Here is a 17,364-nt window from a genome sequence, read left to right on the forward strand (position 1 = left end):
GGGTGGATAGTGCTTTTTTCTTTGCTCTCTCGCTTTGGCGGTATCTACTATGATCAAAGAATACTACGATAGCCTTCTTTGCTATGATCAAGCTAGAGTGATCAAAGTCAAACAATATCCAAAGTTGAGTATAGTCTGATCATAGTACTCTAAACTGTTTTAGAGTACTATGGTCTGATCACACACTGCCAGCTGCTTATTTAACTAATAACGCTATATGTATCACCAGAATGCTAAAAAAATTGCGTATGTCTGTGTGTATCCCAATGTGCACAGCTAGCCAATGCCAAACGGCCAATAGGAGTTTGCACGGCAGGGGAAAAGTAAATGTCTGGTTTTATCCTCGCATTGCGGGAAAACAACAGTCGTTATAACACGGATGTTCTGTGTTATACACCCCGTACCCAAGGACACATACGTCCACAATGGCGGTAGCATTTTTTGGTTTCGTTTCTAACCATATTTTATATTATTGTTATGTGCACTATGTATATGTACTAAACACCGTACAAAAACAAGCAGCGTTGTTAATAAACTGACCTTAAAATAACATGGAAACAGGATACCAATCACAACCAAGAATTAATTGGAACTCAGAAACTGAAGTTTGCCTGTTTTATGCAATGAGAGGACAAAAACCAATTGGTTAGTCTTTGCTCCTTACAAATTATTTGTTAAATTATATGATGTTTTAAATTAAATTTTATTAACTCAGTCACGCAATGGTAGAAGAAGTCGAAAGATGGAGGGAAACTATTTTTTACCAACAATAAGTGGAGGGACTTTCAGTCCCTTTAATTAGTGCACATCCGCTATGTCCATAATATTTAGTTTACTATGTCCGCTATGTAGTTAATATTGTGAACATAGCGGACATGCACTTATTAAATGGACCAGGGACTGAGGGATCAGTTTTCCCTCCCCCTTAGTTGGATTAATCTGTCCTTTAACATTTCCTTCCATCCATCCCTTCCCTTTATTTGAAGTAAAAAATGTTTCCTTTCGCCCATAAGGTCTAAGCAACAAGATTATTGTTTCTCTCTGCCCTCCATTTCGCTGCCTTTCCTCTTTTTAGTAACCATTGTTTCCCTCCTTTCCTCAATTTAATATTGTCCCGACTTTGCCTTTCTTTTCATTTTTTTCATTTATTTGATTTTTACTAAGTCAAAAATTATGTTAATAATCCAGGCATTAACAAGCATTTCCATATGATGTGTATACATAAAAAGTTTTGTCAATCAATTGGTCAAACTGTGTCAAGCGATCAGTTATGGCAACATTTATCAACTATGTATAATCTTAAAGTTTTGGTAAGTAATAGCAATTCAAGTTCAATGTTCCGAATTTTAAGTACATTTGGTTTATGTAGGATGAATCGGAGGTGTCTCCATTTAAAAATATACAAAAAGAATTCAAGCTTCCCCCCTCAATTATTAACTATAAAAAAAATAATGGAAAATCGATTGAAGAAGTAAATCAAGATGATGAAGGTAAGAATTTATATACCCAGTTGTATTTTTGTCTACCGAGTTAACTAGTCACAAGCTAATTTAGAGTAATTCTTAGCCTGATTAAAACATATTTGGTACATTATTTTGATCGAACTTCTGTATTAGTTTGTGCACAGAGTTAAATTTAGTGTCCAAACCTAAAAATACCTAAACTAAATAAAAAACAAGAAACTAACAAACACGTAAGCATAGCCGTAGACCCATAGGCCATAGCAACACTGACTGACTAACTTTGGTTATTTAAAAGATCATAATACCACCTTATGTGTTGAATATTGTAGGTGTGCCACTTGTTACCCATAGAAGCAAGACAAATCGCAAAAGAACGCGACAAACTTTGTCAAATACTTCAAGCCCATCCAGTCCAAGTGTTGGTAAAAGAAGAAGATGATTGTAATATAAAGTATAGAGGAAAAGGACTTTTGGTAATTTGCTCCAGTTTAACTTGAACAAAATGGTCAACTGTTCTAATGCTATAAAGTTGGAAGTCAGAAAACCATTTGCTAAACACGAGTTTTTGTATTGTACACAATCATGAACTCAATGCAGTTTTGTTATCAATTAAAGGATAGAATAGTTTGTTTAAGAAATCTTGGTTGAGTAGGTTTCCCATTGGTGGCGATTTAGATAATGTATGGACATGGTAAATATGTTTTAATGCAAGTTTAGCAGCATCAGTCTCCGCGAGTACAATGCTCTCCGCTCCAGACTTTGCAATTAAATCTTTACCAGAAAACAGTCCAACGTAATATATTGGTGTTACAGTGTTTACTCCACATTGTTGAATTAATCTTGCCTGTGGAGCTGGTTTGCCACTTATTTTGAAACTTTCGGTCAACAAAGCCATTGGATTGGAAGGTTTCCAGATGTCATCTATGATATCTTTTCCCACCAACCGTGGAACCAAAAAGTTTAATATGAATTTAGCAGCAGCAACAGGCCCTTCACTGAGATTTATTGCTTCTATGCTTGCCACAAGCGATTCAGCAAGAACCTTTTCTGACGACCTCAATCCAGTTAGCTGTAGTAAATCATTGTAACCCAGGTTTAATGCTAAATATGCAATGTTGGAATCCAGTAACAAGAAATCACATATTGAACTTCGACCCTCACTTGTTAGGAACGGAAACGCCTCTTTGACATAATGTGAAACAAATTCTTCCACAAACTTTGAACCATCTTTTAGTAATTTGCTGTAACCAGTATCTTCTGTTGAAGGTTCATTAAACAAAGGCTCCGTTAAAGCTGAAACGAGTAGTTCATTTGGAACTTCAATGTCAAGTCGATTTCTGAATTATTATACAAATGCATGGTTAATCATCCCTTGCATGTCATGCGAAAAATATTGAAAAGTAATTTATGGAAGGCAGGTACATTCAGCCTGTATGTTGGGCAAAAATTGGCGAATCGCTATTTTTTCAGTAAAATGGCAAACATTTGCTGTCACTTTAAAAAAACAAAACATGTAAAGGCAGGCCAAGTTTGGGCAATAAATGTTTCTTTTTAGGCTCGGCCTTATATGAAAGTTTTTTTGTTAGGCCATATAAACGGGCTAATTATGTTATGACCAAATAATATGTTTTGAAGTAATAGTCTTCTTTACTTATATAGTAAAAAAAACTAGTGTACATTGTTAAATATATACCGTTTGAAGGTTGAAACATATAATTTAGAACTACAGAAAGTAAGAATGAAACATGTAAGCTTACTTAAATGCTGTTAGCTCTGCTGTAATATTCCAGTTTGGTTTAGAAGATCTTGGTAATGGTGGATCTGGTCCTTCTATTTCCTCTTTTCTTTCCAAGGCAAGGTAGTAATGCTTCATCCACCGTGGTGGCATTACAGCAGATGGATTGACGGGTTTAATGGCTGGATTTCCAGGCACAGGTGAATAATTTCGGGGGTGTACTCTCTGTTTTATTAAACTACCAACATTTCCTCTTTTTAAAATAGCAGATAAACATATGGCCCACATTTTAATCTAATGTTTGTTTTTTTTTCTCAAGTTTCTTTTCAAATCCAGAGCAACAAACTTGTTTTACGTGAGAATATCTTTGACAACAGTTCATTAAAGCCTCAATAGCCGCTGAACACCTACCCTCCTGGTAATTATTTCCTAAAATAAAAATGTTACCGTTTATTATTTGTTAGGTGTATGTGTTGTATACATATTTTTCGTTCAATATTGATATTAATCACATTTAAACATAGGCCAAAAATTTTTTAAATTGCAGTGCAAAATGAGTACAGCAAATATACTCGTATCAGGAACAACAAATGACATTGTTATTTACTTATTTTTCACCAGTGACCATCTATATTTTAGATCAAATCTCCAAAACAAGCACAACCTTTGTATTTATAAGATTTCCAGATATAAATATATGAACGAACGAACATTTAACACAAATTAACTTACTCTGCAAACAATCTTGAATTTTGCAAGCAAATGGTAGACACGGTTCAGCTTTAGACATGTATGCACATGGGTTTAAACTTCCAATAAAAACACGAGCTAATTGACAGTGTAGCGGCAAGCGTCTGAATTTTAAGCATAGCTGTATGAATGAAGATGGTGTTTTAGCTTTAAGCTCACCAAGCGGTAAAAAAAACATTTCATCTATTTTTTATTATTGGGTTTGAATTAAAATATTCAAATTATTATTATATATTTACATTGCGCTTTGACCATGAAGATTATGTAAAAGTATCGATATTGTAACGACGAAACCCAATCGAAAACAGTTCTGTTTAGATATCTATAGTTGATCAGTACGTGCCCAACAATTGTTTGGGGAAAAATATTCAATATTGCTATTTCGTGCCCAACTAACTATAACTCTACTATAGAAAAACTATCCGTCACCCTACAATGCTAAGCCTGTAGACGAAATAAACATGAGTCACCGCAAAAGCCAACAGAAAAGAATGAGGGTGAAGATAATTAGCATGGGAAATGCTGAAGTGGGGAAGGTAAGTAATTGTTTTAGTTTATGATGCACTAGAGAAACCCTGTTACAGTTACAGATTGGGCAACTATGTTGTAATTATTATCATCGCATTAGTTTTTCGCTCAATGTGCAGCAAAATGTGCACCTTGAAATGTTCAGCTAGATGCACCCAATTTTTTGACTTAGAGTAGATGTACTGTACCATAATTCAAAGCATGAGACGGATGGTCTACCCGTGAAGGTTCTAATATTATTTTCAAACTATTATATATGTACATTTATTACAGACTACAAAACTCATTTTCAGACAAAGTAAAGAACAAAATTTTATTAAAATTAAACACGAATTCACAGTTTTTTTTGTTTTTTTTAAGTGCGGTAAATGTTTCAACATTCAAACCAAGTGACCGCATATAATACCAGCGGTCACATGCAATCTGCTAACAATAATAGTGTAAGTGGAAAATTTTGAAGCTGCACATTTTGGAAAAAATATAACGGCCCATGTTGCTCCTTTTTGTGTTACACTATGATTTTTGAATTTTTAAGTAACATGGTAGGGTTTTAGCTGGTGACCAGTGCAATTTTTGGTCTGAAAATGTTCCTTAGGTCCAACCGTTACTCACTGGTAAAAAAGTAGGTGTGCGCGGCAAAAATTAACTGAAAATACGTAAAATTGCTACATAACCTTATTTCTCAGGCGAAACGTCATGAATTGAACAAAGTTAAGAATATTACGTCAAAAACTTGTAAATGCAATTATATACAAAGTATAATATGTCACATATCCCTATTGTGACGACATAAACTGTTCACCTTATGCAAATCACATGAATTACAGAAACAAAGCAAGTTTTCTCATTTTTAAAAAGTTAATTTTAACACGAATTCCCAAGTTTTTTGCAAAGCTAAAGGATTACCAGTAAGCAGTAAGATACTACCAAATGATTTATAAAAATTTAATGTTTTTTATATCAGAGTTGCATTATAAAGCGATATTGTGAAAGAAGATTTGTAAGCAAGTACCTTCCAACAATTGGCATTGACTACGGTGTTACAAAGTAAGTTTTAGATGCGGCTATGGGAATAAGTAAACATCCTTTTTAACAGCAACAACAGGTGACGGTAATTTGTTATATTTTAAATTTTGGGAAGCAGCAAAAACACTGCAAAGTGTTAATATATATAAAACAAGTTAATAAAATACTAAAAATAATGGCACTAGTAAAGAATCCTACAGTACAATACAGGTTACGCTGGTGGAGTTGGCCTATATATCATTAATAAGAACATTTATTATAAATTTACTCTACTAACATCATAAACCCTGTTTGGTGGTATATGGCGGATAAGTGGCCTAACGGTTAATTCAACTGTGTTTACGCAAATTTACTGCTTTGACATTTCCTGATTAGAGTTCCACTCAACAAGTTCATTTTGAAGTCTTTTGTATACTTTAACACAAGTTAGCAGTTAGGGAATAAAATCTGATACTAAAAAAAACAGTAAAAATACATTTAAATAACGAGAAACAATTCGTAAAACACATTTAGCCTAATCAGTTTTATTGCGAATTCAAAAATAAATATGATTATCCAGTTATCCACTTACTATAAGTACAAACATTTCATCACAGAATAGACAAAAAATGTTTAAAAAATATGTTGCACCACCGAACGGACATAAGATACCTTGTTTTTTGGCTTGTGTACATTTTCTACCTTAATGAACAATCATTAGTTTATCCAATATTTTAAATAACACAGGGTTTCAGTGAAAGACAAGGAAGTTAAAGTTAACATCTTCGATATGGCAGGCCATCCTTATTTTTATGAAGTTAGAAATGAATTTTACAGAGATGCTCAAGGTATTTAGTTGTTTCAATTCTTGTTTATTTTTATGTATTTATTTTAATTTGTAGCTGCCTTATTGGTGTTTGATGTTTGTGATCGAAACAGTTATGAAACGTTAGAGTCATGGTTGCTTGAAATGAAACAAGAAATGGGAAGAAACAACAAAATGGACAACATTGTTTTTTTTGTTTGTGCCAACAAGGTAAGATTTTGAATTTAATGTTTCTGAGAGTTACAGTGTCAACTGCAGTGATTCATCGTTGTCCATATCTTCTTTTATTGGATTTTTTTGTTTATTTGCTATTGCTAATGCACCTTTGTGGCAAAGTAACACACATCTTAATACATATTACATTTTAAATGTAAACTGAGCTGCATAATCTAATACAAATTTTAAAAATAAAATTTTTCAAAAATTAGTCACACCAAATTACATACATATGTAACTCATAAGCAGGCACAAGGTGTATGATAGTATGAAACAGATGCTCCATTTATTATTTAATCTTTGTTAAACAAAGATACAATAATAAGAATTGATGCGCTTGCTTACTGAACTGTCCAATTAAACAGATTGACAAGGGTAAGCGTATGGTAGAAACACTAGAAGCTCAACTTTGGGCAGAAGAAAAAGGTTTTAAATATTTTGAAACTTCAGCAGCAACCGGGGATGGGATTACCGAATTGTTCCAGGTATGTATTTTATGGCATAAGAAAAAGTACCGTGTTGCTGGTATTTTATTTTTTCAATCCAGGCTCTGTTTTCCACATTGGTTGAAGTATCGGAAAATGGTGGACGGCCAATTAAAGTAAACACCAACCTTGGATTTACAAAGGAGCAAGCTGATGCAATATTAAGAATCAAGAGCGGAAGAGATAATTATGAGAAGTTGGGTTTGCACCACAGTGCAACAAGGTATTTTTAATAATCTTAAAAATGCAAAGTAAATGTTTTATTTAAACCATATAGTCAAATAAAAATATCAGTTTTCAGTATTTTTAAATAAATACCAATATTACATAATTTACATCTGCCAATGAAGTTCATTATATGAATAATACGTACCTTAAGATAGGCTACATGTTGAGTTATGGCACTGCTACAACTGTGGGCATTTACTGAGGCAAGACTAGGGATGCATAATACAGAATTTTAAATCCGTGAGATTCAAATCCTTAGTCTTCGAATCTAATTATGGGATTCTGTTTAATGTCGTCATCATACCTCATCTTTTGAAGTATTGCAACAATTTTAGAAAAGTCATAACTTTGAAAAAAATTATCCTTTTATTTGAGAGACTTTCAAGAGAAAAACGTCTGGCAACGTGTTTTCAAAGGTTGCTATACATTTTAGCTTGGCAGTATTGGTTTCATACCGAGTTACAGACTTGGCATTTTTGTACTATTATCTGATGGTATATAAATGTATGGTGTTAAATGCGAAAAATTCGACAACCAATCATCTAACCCAAAAATCACCCAGTGGTACATTTTTGAATCATTTTATAGCTCATGATCCAATAAGGCTACTACTATTGAAGGGTCAATAAACTGATTTATAGGGGTAAATTTATTTTTCTCTATAAATAAAAAAAGGTTCGAGATCCTAGGTTTGAAATAAAATTTTCTACGATATCCTAGAATACCTAATTATTCTGTAATGTGCACCCCTAGGCTAATTCAAGCCAGTGGTCTTTTATGATGTTGTCTGAATTTAGCCACATGGGAAAATAGTCACAGAAACTATAACCTATAGAGTCACTAACCTTTAAGCAAGTATAGGGTGTTTAAAACAAAAAAACACAAATATGTTTGGCGCTGTGGTTGGTGTATCTGCTTCTAATCCAGGGGGTATGTATTCAAGGCTCGCAGTCGCTACCATTATGGGTGTAAGTGTCTTTTAGTAAGACACTTACTGGTAATGGCTGCAACTCAGTGGTCACCAATGGGTGTCTAAATTGTTGGCCATAATGAATAAACAATCACACACAAAGTTACATACGTGGTAACTTGAAAGCTCACAGAAGATCTGGGTTGTATGATGCAGGACACCCCTATCATAACGACTGTTGCATGTTTAAATATGTTACATTTAATTACTTTAATTTTATGCAGGGATGACATAAACAAGGCATACAGGAAGTTGGCGGTGATTCTGCATCCAGATAAAAATGTGGCCCCAGGGAGTGAGGATGCATTCAAGACTCTTGTAAATGCAAGGACAGCTTTGTTAAGAAACAAATGAGTTGTATACATTTTAGATTTTAACATATTTTTTTACTATGGTTGTATTGTACATTGGTTAGTTCATTCAGAGTAACCAAAATATGGGTGCTTAAATCGTAACTGTGAGGCATATTTACAAACTAAACTTTTTTTAAGTATCATTTACCTTGTGTTTTTTTTATAGCTGTAAAGTATAATAAAGTATTAAACTACTCTTTCCATATCACAGAAGCATGTTATCAGTTCCATCAGATAACTGGTTTCCATCTCCATGTATACTGCTTACATGTGGCAACCAAACCATACATCATCCAATACGATTTTTTGGTAATCATTTTTTTCGGTTACAAAAAGATATTTAGCAAATAAGAAGTATAAAACACACCATTTTTGTAAATCACTGACCACTTTCAGATTTTTTAAACTGCATGTAAAATTTATTTTTATTAATTGTTGTGGCTGTGGGGTTACTTTTGGATTCTGTTGTAACTTGGTCAGTTTCAAGTTTTTGAGGTTTGTTAATGTTTTGTCGAATTGGAGACCGACTTCTACTTCTTGCATGTGCACTACTACTGGAAGTTTCTTCCTGCTGTAAACAGAATATATGGTAACTCTGTGTTAAGAAAAATTTTGTATAACAGTGTTTTTACAAGGTTATTAATAATACTTTTTAAACTTTCTGCACTAAAATAAAGTAATGAAACTATTACTATAAATTCTGTGTCCGACAATTAGTTTGTGTACAAGCTTCAATTGAGAGATATTGCGTGCATTAAATACCGCATGTGCCCTCCCCACTTTAGAATATCTTGAATTGATATGGGGAACCCCAAGTCCATGATTTAAAAAGCAGTTTTATTATCCATGTCTTTTAAATGCATTCACCCGATACTCATTACTCGCTAATAATTGGTGGAAGACAACCTATTAAGGACTACTGGGTTGGAGCAATTGCCGTTAAGTGCACGTCCACAACGGTAGCAGAGACAACTACCTCTGGGTCTGAGGCAGATGTGGTTACCGCCCAGCAAATAATAATATAAAACTTACATTGCTTTCAAATCCAAGACCAACATGTCTTCGGGCCTTTCCAGTTAACTTATGATTAAGAGAATTTTTATATTGTTCTTCCAAACCATCATTTAGAGTTTTACCATCTTCATGTGTTCGGGACTTTGATATCCACTGCGATGCAGCTTTTGCATTTTTGCTCTATTGTAATAAAGTTGTGGTCAAAATAGGATGACAAAAAATAATAAAAGGATCACCTTATCTCAACCTACTATGTTAGTTATTACAAATTTACAATTGACAAATCTTTACCTTTTCACCTCCAAGTAAACGCAATAACTTCTGCTGATTAAATTTTACATCTTTTGAAGTCTCATCAGTGTCAGCATTCTAGATAAAAATATTTTTTACACATCGTTCTGAATGGTATAGGGACTGACACTAAGGGTGGTAAGTATTTTCTTAATAAGACTTTTTTGCTCATCAAATTGAGATTATACCGCTAATAGCTATAGAATTAAATCTACTGAAGAAATCCGCGTTTTAAGATTTAAAGCTACAAATGCAAAACTAAACAATGTAAAACATACTTCTTTAGCTGTTGCAGTGACGCTACTCATCCCGTATCGCCCGAATTGTTAACCTGGCTGAAAGCAGATAGAATTAGAATGTAGTCCAAAATCAACGTCGGGGTTTGACTTCTTTTTTCTTGTGTTCTCTCGCGATTGTGCATATGATATCTATGGCTTTACTGCTTTGGTTTGGACCAGAGATTTTTTAGAAAAAATGTATAAGTTTAGCAGCATTAAATGACTAAAATGTCGCAAATCAACCGCTTCTAATTCTAATTTTTGACTTTTTTTGACACAGAAAACAAATAACACATGTTTTTCATATTTTTCAACCTTTAAATTTGTTTTTAGGCCCAAGTTTTTCTGTAATTTACCGAAAAACATACATTTTCCCTATACCTACTGTGTTATTTTGGACCCAAACTGCCGTTCAATTTGTGTTTTACGTAACAATGGGTTGGACTACTCGGTATTTCTATGGCTCTGCTCCATGGCGCCCTCTATAACAGGCCTGGACACCGTCGGCGCCTCTCTCGAAACTGGTTTTGCAGCGCTTGTACGAATTGTAGACAGTTTTGATGAGTTATTTGACGAATTATCGCATTAGATAGTATTTGCTCGTGGTTTTAGCAGTTAATACAGTATGAATATTTAATTTATTATTCAGTTTACGCGTATTATGTGTATAAAGTAGACAGTTGGTTATTTATAGTTGTGTTTAAGTACGGTAACGAATGGACCCCTTTAAAACATAAAGTACCGCTTGTACAGCATGTACCGCTTGTACAGCATGTACCCGCTTGTACAGCATGTACCCGCTTGTACCGCATGTACCCGCTTGTACCGCATGTACCCGCTTGTACCGCATGTACCCGCTTGTACAGCATGTGCCCGCTTGTACCGCATGTACCCGCTTGTACAGCATGTGCCCGCTTGTACCGCATGTACCCGCTTGTACAGCATGTGCCCGCTTGTACCGCATGTACCCGCTTGTACAGCATGTGCCCGCTTGTACCGCATGTACCCGCTTGTACCCGCTTGTACAGCATGTACCGCATGTACCCGCTTGTACAGCCTGTACCCGCTTGTACCGCATGTACCCGCTTGTACAGCATGTACCGCATGTACCCGCTTGTACAGCATGTACCGCATGTACCCGCTTGTACAGCATGTACCGCATGTACCGCATGTACCCGCTTGTACCCGCTTGTACCGCATGTACCCGCTTGTACCGCATGTACCCGCTTGTACCGCATGTACCCGCTTGTAAACAGCACGTACCCGCTTGTAAACAGCACGTACCCGCTTGTAAACAGCACGTACCCGCTTGTAAACAGCACGTACCCGCTTGTAAACAGCACGTACCCGCTTGTAAACAGCACGTACCCGCTTGTAAACAGCACGTACCCGCTTGTAAACAGCATGTACCGCATGCAGAGTCGTAGAAACACCTATGGCTCTGCCCGCATGTACCCGCAAAATCCCGCAGTACGTCATGCTGTGCATGTACCCCCGCGTGTATCCGCAAGTGTGGGGACAAGGGCATATCCGCAATTACATTTTACTTCCTAGGTTGATATAGATTGTTATTGTTAGTGCTTACTCGATTTTCACCAAGAACAAGACACAAAACAGCATCAACTATCTAAATAAGTACGTTTTATAAATGTGTAGCCGTAAAGTCTGATGTTACAACATATTACATTGTTTGGTTAAAATAACTGACTTTATTCGCACTAAATACACATATTAAACATGTAAGAGTTACTTCATAGGCCTACAATATACTTTATTTGAAAAGTATGCTGATGGTGTTGCATTCATTCATGATGATTAGTAGCCTTTCTTATCAAAATATCTATAAGCAACTATTTAACAATTTTTATTTTGTAAAAGGAACGAAAATGGGACGCAAACCAAAGTGGCCATATGGCAAATGTGACATTGCAGCTAAAAACAACACAATATATTGTGAAAACTGTAAACAATGGTTTCACTTAAAATGCGAAAATATGAGCACACAGAGTTTGTTGGAATGGCAAGATATGGAGGCAGAGTATATTTGTATCACATGTAGAACAGACAACCAGGGTGGCTACAATTTCCTACTGGCTGCAAATCGTCTTCATGAAGTCAGTTATTGCAGTAGTTTGTGTTTAAAATAAATTTATAGCCTATAGACTAAGTACATGACTATATAGCAAAGATTTCTAGGCATTTATGACAGAAAAATTTAGTGTAAGAAATATTAATATCCAAAAAAGAAATAACAAGATAATAATTTTTAGGTGGCAGATAAAGACAGAGAAGACATTAACATAGTTGCTAAAAGAGAAAGGCTGAAGCTACAACAATTTCCTTTAACACAACCACAGGAGGTTAAAGAAAATAGCAGTATTGATTCATATGCAACTACCTTGCTGAGAGAAAATGGGCATTCTGACAAATTAGCCATAGCAGTGACAGGAAATGGAAACTGCCTTTTTAACACAGCATCAGTTTTTTTATGTGGGGATGAAAGATTAGCGATTGAAATAAAAGTCAGATGTGCATTAGAGCTGATAGAAAATGAACAAACATACATATTCACCCTGTTGCGAAAAAAATACATATCACCCTGTTGCGAAAAAATGCTCCATTGCTTCACCAGATTATTGGGATTCATGCAGAGATTGCTTTAAAAGGGGCGGCTGGTCATATGTGGACCATGTTGGCACTGAGCAAGGTTCTAAATATCAATATAGAAAGTATTTATCCAAAATGCAATGGCCCATTGGATAAAGTTCCAGAAATATTTAATACCTCAATTTTCAATGAGAATGATGTTGGTGTCTCTCCAATGACTATCATGTGGACACGAATAGGAGAGCAGGGTTCCACATGGACACCAAACCATTTTGTTCTGGTAAAGTCAATATCCCACAACAACACATGTGAAACAGATAGCGCACAGGTTGAAAGCATGTGCATAGAAAGTGACTCCAACAACTTTAAAGAGCAACCTGACACAAGTTGTCCGCAGTTGGAAGTAGATGATGAAACTACATTTTCAACACCGTTAGTAGTTAAAGAGCAACCTGACACAAATTGTACAGAGTTGGGAGTAGATGATGAACCTACATTTTCAACACCGTTAGTAGTTAAAGAGCAACCTGACACAAGTTGTCTGGGGTTGGAAGTAGATGATGAACCTACATTTTCAACACCGTTAGTAGTTACAGAGCAACCTGACACAAGTTGTCCGGAGTTGGAAGTAGATGATGAACCTACATTTTCAACACCGATAGTAGATTATCACAAAGAACAGCAAAACACCAACCAAATCGCTAAAGAAGCACACCAGCTACCAAACAGAGATTTCCTTCCTGCAAAATGTGTGATTCTAAAGTTGAAATCCCAACCATCTGAAGGCATACAGGTACTGGATGCAGTACCACCTGGAAACAAAGAAGACGTTTTTTTTTATATAGACAATACATTAAATAGATTAAAGAAAGAATATGGGCAGCTACGACAATTTAGGTTCCAGGATGACTGCGGAGCTTGGTCAAGGAGCACATACTTTCACACGTATTACTTGGACAAATCTGGGCAATTGGTATATTGGTACAATGGTAAATTTTGCAGAAGAGTGAAGTGCAGTGGAGTTTTAACATATAATCCACTAGATCCTCAACCAACCAATGTAGTCAAATTGTGTACCCACTACAGTAAAAATAAAATAAATACAACCTTAAGCCGAAAAATATGCTGGATAGAAAATGAAACGGTTGCAATATTTCAATACAAGGGGAAACTTGAAAAGCATGGAAGCCACGGCAATAGCAAAACAAACTTGCAATCATACATACGAACTAGCTCAAAAACAATGAAAAGAATGGCAGATTTGATTAAATTTATTCCCCCAAAAAAGGCATACATCCAATTGCTCAAAGAATCAACATTAGATGACATGACTACCGCACCAAAAAATATTCAACAAATTTATAATCTAAAACATAATGAAAAGAAAAACCATGGTATGGATAAAGCATCATCTACAAATGTAGCAGACAACTATCTTCAAATTATTAACATGGTTTCAACGCATCCATTTGTGCAAGCGGTGACTCATACCAAAAAAAATCCATTCACGGCAATTTTGTACAACAAAAATCAAATTCAGGACATTCAACGTTTTTGTGGTAATGGAAAAACAGTTTTAGGAATAGATAAAACGTACAACTTAGGCAATATATTTGCAACAGTTACAGTATTTAAAAATCTAAGTATAATACGTTACGATTCGAAGGACCATCCAATATTTTTTGGCCCAATATTTCTTCACCTTCACTCAGATCAGAGTGTTTATTCCATATTCTTTCAACATATTCGTAACGAGTTGGGAAAAACACTCAATTTAATGTTTGGTAGCGATGATGAAAAGGCAATCCATCAATCTTTTCAAGCTGCTTTTCCACAAGCAATGCACATTCTGTGCAACAATCATCTGAAACAAAATTTGAAAGACTATTTGATGAATAAAGTTGGTCTAAACTTAGCACAAAGAAAGAGTTTAATTAAATTGACTTTTGCCACTCTTGAAGCAAAAGATGGTGGAATTTTATCACAAGCAAGATGAAGCAATCTCATTTTGTAGAGAGCATGCAATAGATGCCTTGTCATATTAACAAAACCGAATACTACACAATTTGCAACACAAAGTATGGCCTTACAAAATAAGAACTGGCAAAATTTGGACCAACAACAATTGCGAATCAGCCAATTTTATGTTAAAAGTTAGCACAGATTGGAAAAAAAAAACTTGGCTAGTTTAGTCACAATTATAGATGACCTAGTTTCAGCTGCCTATATAGATGTAAAAACTTAAAAAGATCCTTTGTAGGCACAGGAATGTATATTCTACTGCCAGAATATGCAAATTTCAAAATAGACATAATGAATTGGACAAATCTTACACAGATGGAAAAAGAAAAGCATTTTGAAAAATTTCAAAAATTCCTTCCTAAAAGTAAAACGCTGTTCGCAACATCATGTGATAGAACATTTATTTCCAAAGTTCCTCCAAAACAAGCTGGTAAAAAAACAGGCCAAAAGAAACAACGCAAACCTCATTAAACCAGTGACTTTGTAAAAACAAAAACTTTACCAACAGTACCTTTTTCGTTTGTTGTTCCTCACTTCATTTTTTTCATTACAAAAACATTCAGTAAACTGTATGTTTTATAAGAAGCATGCACTCATAGCACTTTGATCTCACTTTCCATTGGATCTTTACAAAAACAAATTTGAAAACACAGATAATTACACTTTACACACACTCATCAAAAGTTGATTACCACATAAACATAGCTGTCCAAAAATCCTTCAGGATATTGTTATGCTGTTTACAACCCGGTACAAGCGGGTACATGCTGTACAAGCGGGTACATGCGGTACATGCTGTACAAGCGGGTACATGCTGTACAAGCGGGTACATGCTGTACAAGCGGGTACATGCGGTACATGCTGTACAAGCGGGTACATGCGGTACATGCTGTACAAGCGGGTACATGCGGTACAAGCGGGTACATGCTGTACAAGCGGGTACATGCGGTACAAGCGGGTACATGCTGTACAAGCGGGTACATGCGGTACAAGCGGTACATGCTGTACAAGCGGTACATGCTGTACAAGCGGTACTTTATGTTTTAAAGGGGTCCTAACGAATGGCCGCCGGTGTAAGATTTTCCAATCGCACCCATGAGGTTAATCTTAAGGTTTTTTAATTAAGTAAGGTCTATCGCCAGGAGTTATATTATACATGCTCTGCTGCTGCACTGTGTTTTAAAACTACAAAATTCAAAGATTTCTTCTTTTGTAGGTTCTTTCTCACGCAGGCTAAATAAAAAAAATTAAACTTTCATACTGTACTTACTGCTAAAACTCCGAGCAAACACTATCTAATGCGATAATTCGTCAAATAACTCATCAAAACTGTCTACAATTCGTACAAGCGCTGCAAAACCATCCGCCTCCAGTTTCGAGAGAGGCGCCGACGGTGTCCAGGCCTGTTATAGAGGGCGCCATGCTCTGCTCCAATGTCTTTTGCGGGTCGTCCCCGTTTACTATTGTAGTCAAAGAGATTAAAACCAAAAAGATTGGTTTAAAAGTCAAAGAGATTGGTTTTAATCTCTTTGATTGTAGTTAATGGATTCGAGGGCGTTTTATGTAGTTTTTCTTCATTTTTTGACTTGATTTAAAGTTATAGGGTAAAACCAAAGAACACTATACATACATAGTTGTATAGTGTTCTTTGGTAAAACAACTATTTTCTAATATACAAATATTTCTAACAACCCGTTTGCACAAAAGTTTTTAATTAAAATTATTAAATAATTAAATTTCCTAACAAGTGGTAAACTGTAAGCGTTAACCTACCAAATAACTAAACTGGCCTAATAAACTTGAATAGTTGGTGCAGTTTTTGAAATAAACAGCGGTCACATGAATAGAAAAAAGAATATATCACGGTTTTGGAAAGTTGCGCGTTCTACTCTTTTTTATTTCTGTGGTTTGGACCTGGACCCTGGCGGCGGCCTTTGGCAATCTTCGTGTTTTGACCAAAGACACTTACGACCCCCCTCCACCTTTACACATTGTTACCCCCGGCGAAGTCAAAGTCGTAGCTATTTTGGATATTTTAGCATACCATTCACCATTGCACATTGCTTGATGAATAAAAAATGCATTTTTGTCACACATTTATGCTTCAGTAGTTATTGTCTTACTATATAACTTATATAGGATGATACCGGTAATAACCTGTCGCCGAAATCATAGATTGTAACTGAAGGTCTGGAGGAAAACAAAATATCCCTGCTATTATGCCTTTACGCGGGCACGTGTATAAATTAGAACGACGCCTGTCGTTGCCCCTCTGCGCAGGGGCAGAAAAGTTATATTCATCACGCTGTTTTTGTTCGTGTGTCATGCGTCGTATAATTGTAGCGTATATAACTGTGTTGTGTTCCGTAGTAAAGAGAAAAAAGTAAAGTGAACTGTGTACATTAAGTACTGTCCGAGTTACGTGCTGTTGGATATACGAGAAACATGCACCACGTTATAGCTACGTTGATTTAAAACGTCCATCTTTGAAACACTTTCGATAGTAAATTTTAACTAAAAACATCCGTTACTGCTGAAAACAGCTATGTACATGTCCATTGCGTTTAGGTAACTTTCATTCAGCAGCACCAGA

General features: G+C 35.5%; 4 protein-coding genes across 6 annotated transcripts; 2 read left to right on the top strand and 2 right to left on the bottom strand.

The window, feature by feature from the left end:
* Positions 1–85: 85 nt before the first annotated feature.
* LOC149739495 (MRG/MORF4L-binding protein-like) lies at positions 86–2,043 on the top strand. The gene is made up of 4 exons (XM_089871691.1): positions 86–645; positions 1,189–1,310; positions 1,370–1,490; positions 1,793–2,043. The coding sequence occupies exons 1-4, from the start codon at positions 552–554 to the stop codon at positions 1,900–1,902; spliced, it is 447 nt and encodes a 148-aa protein (XP_089727817.1). The 5' UTR covers positions 86–551; the 3' UTR covers positions 1,903–2,043.
* LOC149739496 (large ribosomal subunit protein mL44-like) lies at positions 2,011–4,069 on the bottom strand. Its single transcript, XM_089871672.1, has 3 exons — positions 3,931–4,069; positions 3,221–3,627; positions 2,011–2,800 (listed from the first exon to the last, which is right to left on the bottom strand). Exons 2-3 carry the CDS (start codon positions 3,484–3,486, stop codon positions 2,044–2,046), a joined length of 1,023 nt encoding a protein of 340 aa, XP_089727798.1. The 5' UTR covers positions 3,487–3,627; positions 3,931–4,069; the 3' UTR covers positions 2,011–2,043.
* LOC149739497 (dnaJ homolog subfamily C member 27-like) lies at positions 3,979–9,257 on the top strand. 2 transcript variants are annotated; one of them, XM_089871680.1, is made up of 8 exons: positions 3,979–4,113; positions 4,362–4,484; positions 5,441–5,523; positions 6,229–6,329; positions 6,384–6,517; positions 6,889–7,008; positions 7,071–7,231; positions 8,431–9,257. In XM_089871680.1, the coding sequence occupies exons 2-8, from the start codon at positions 4,410–4,412 to the stop codon at positions 8,558–8,560; spliced, it is 804 nt and encodes a 267-aa protein (XP_089727806.1). In that variant the 5' UTR covers positions 3,979–4,113; positions 4,362–4,409; the 3' UTR covers positions 8,561–9,257. The 2 variants fall into 2 exon arrangements, with proteins under 2 accessions (XP_089727806.1, XP_089727805.1); XM_089871679.1 differs by lacking the exon at positions 3,979–4,113 and having other exon boundaries at positions 4,305–4,484.
* On the bottom strand, positions 8,392–10,304 carry LOC149739498 (uncharacterized). 2 transcript variants are annotated; one of them, XM_089871689.1, is made up of 4 exons: positions 10,143–10,304; positions 9,865–9,942; positions 9,592–9,753; positions 8,392–9,127 (listed from the first exon to the last, which is right to left on the bottom strand). In XM_089871689.1, the coding sequence occupies exons 1-4, from the start codon at positions 10,170–10,172 to the stop codon at positions 8,939–8,941; spliced, it is 459 nt and encodes a 152-aa protein (XP_089727815.1). In that variant the 5' UTR covers positions 10,173–10,304; the 3' UTR covers positions 8,392–8,938. The 2 variants fall into 2 exon arrangements, with proteins under 2 accessions (XP_089727815.1, XP_089727814.1); XM_089871688.1 differs by having other exon boundaries at positions 8,392–9,130.
* Between the last annotated feature and the right edge of the window lie 7,060 nt (positions 10,305–17,364).

The sequence above is a fragment of the Ciona robusta genome, chromosome 2 (assembly GCF_009617815.1).
Source record: "Ciona robusta chromosome 2, ASM961781v2".
In the NCBI taxonomy this organism is placed as follows: domain Eukaryota; kingdom Metazoa; phylum Chordata; class Ascidiacea; order Phlebobranchia; family Cionidae; genus Ciona; species Ciona robusta.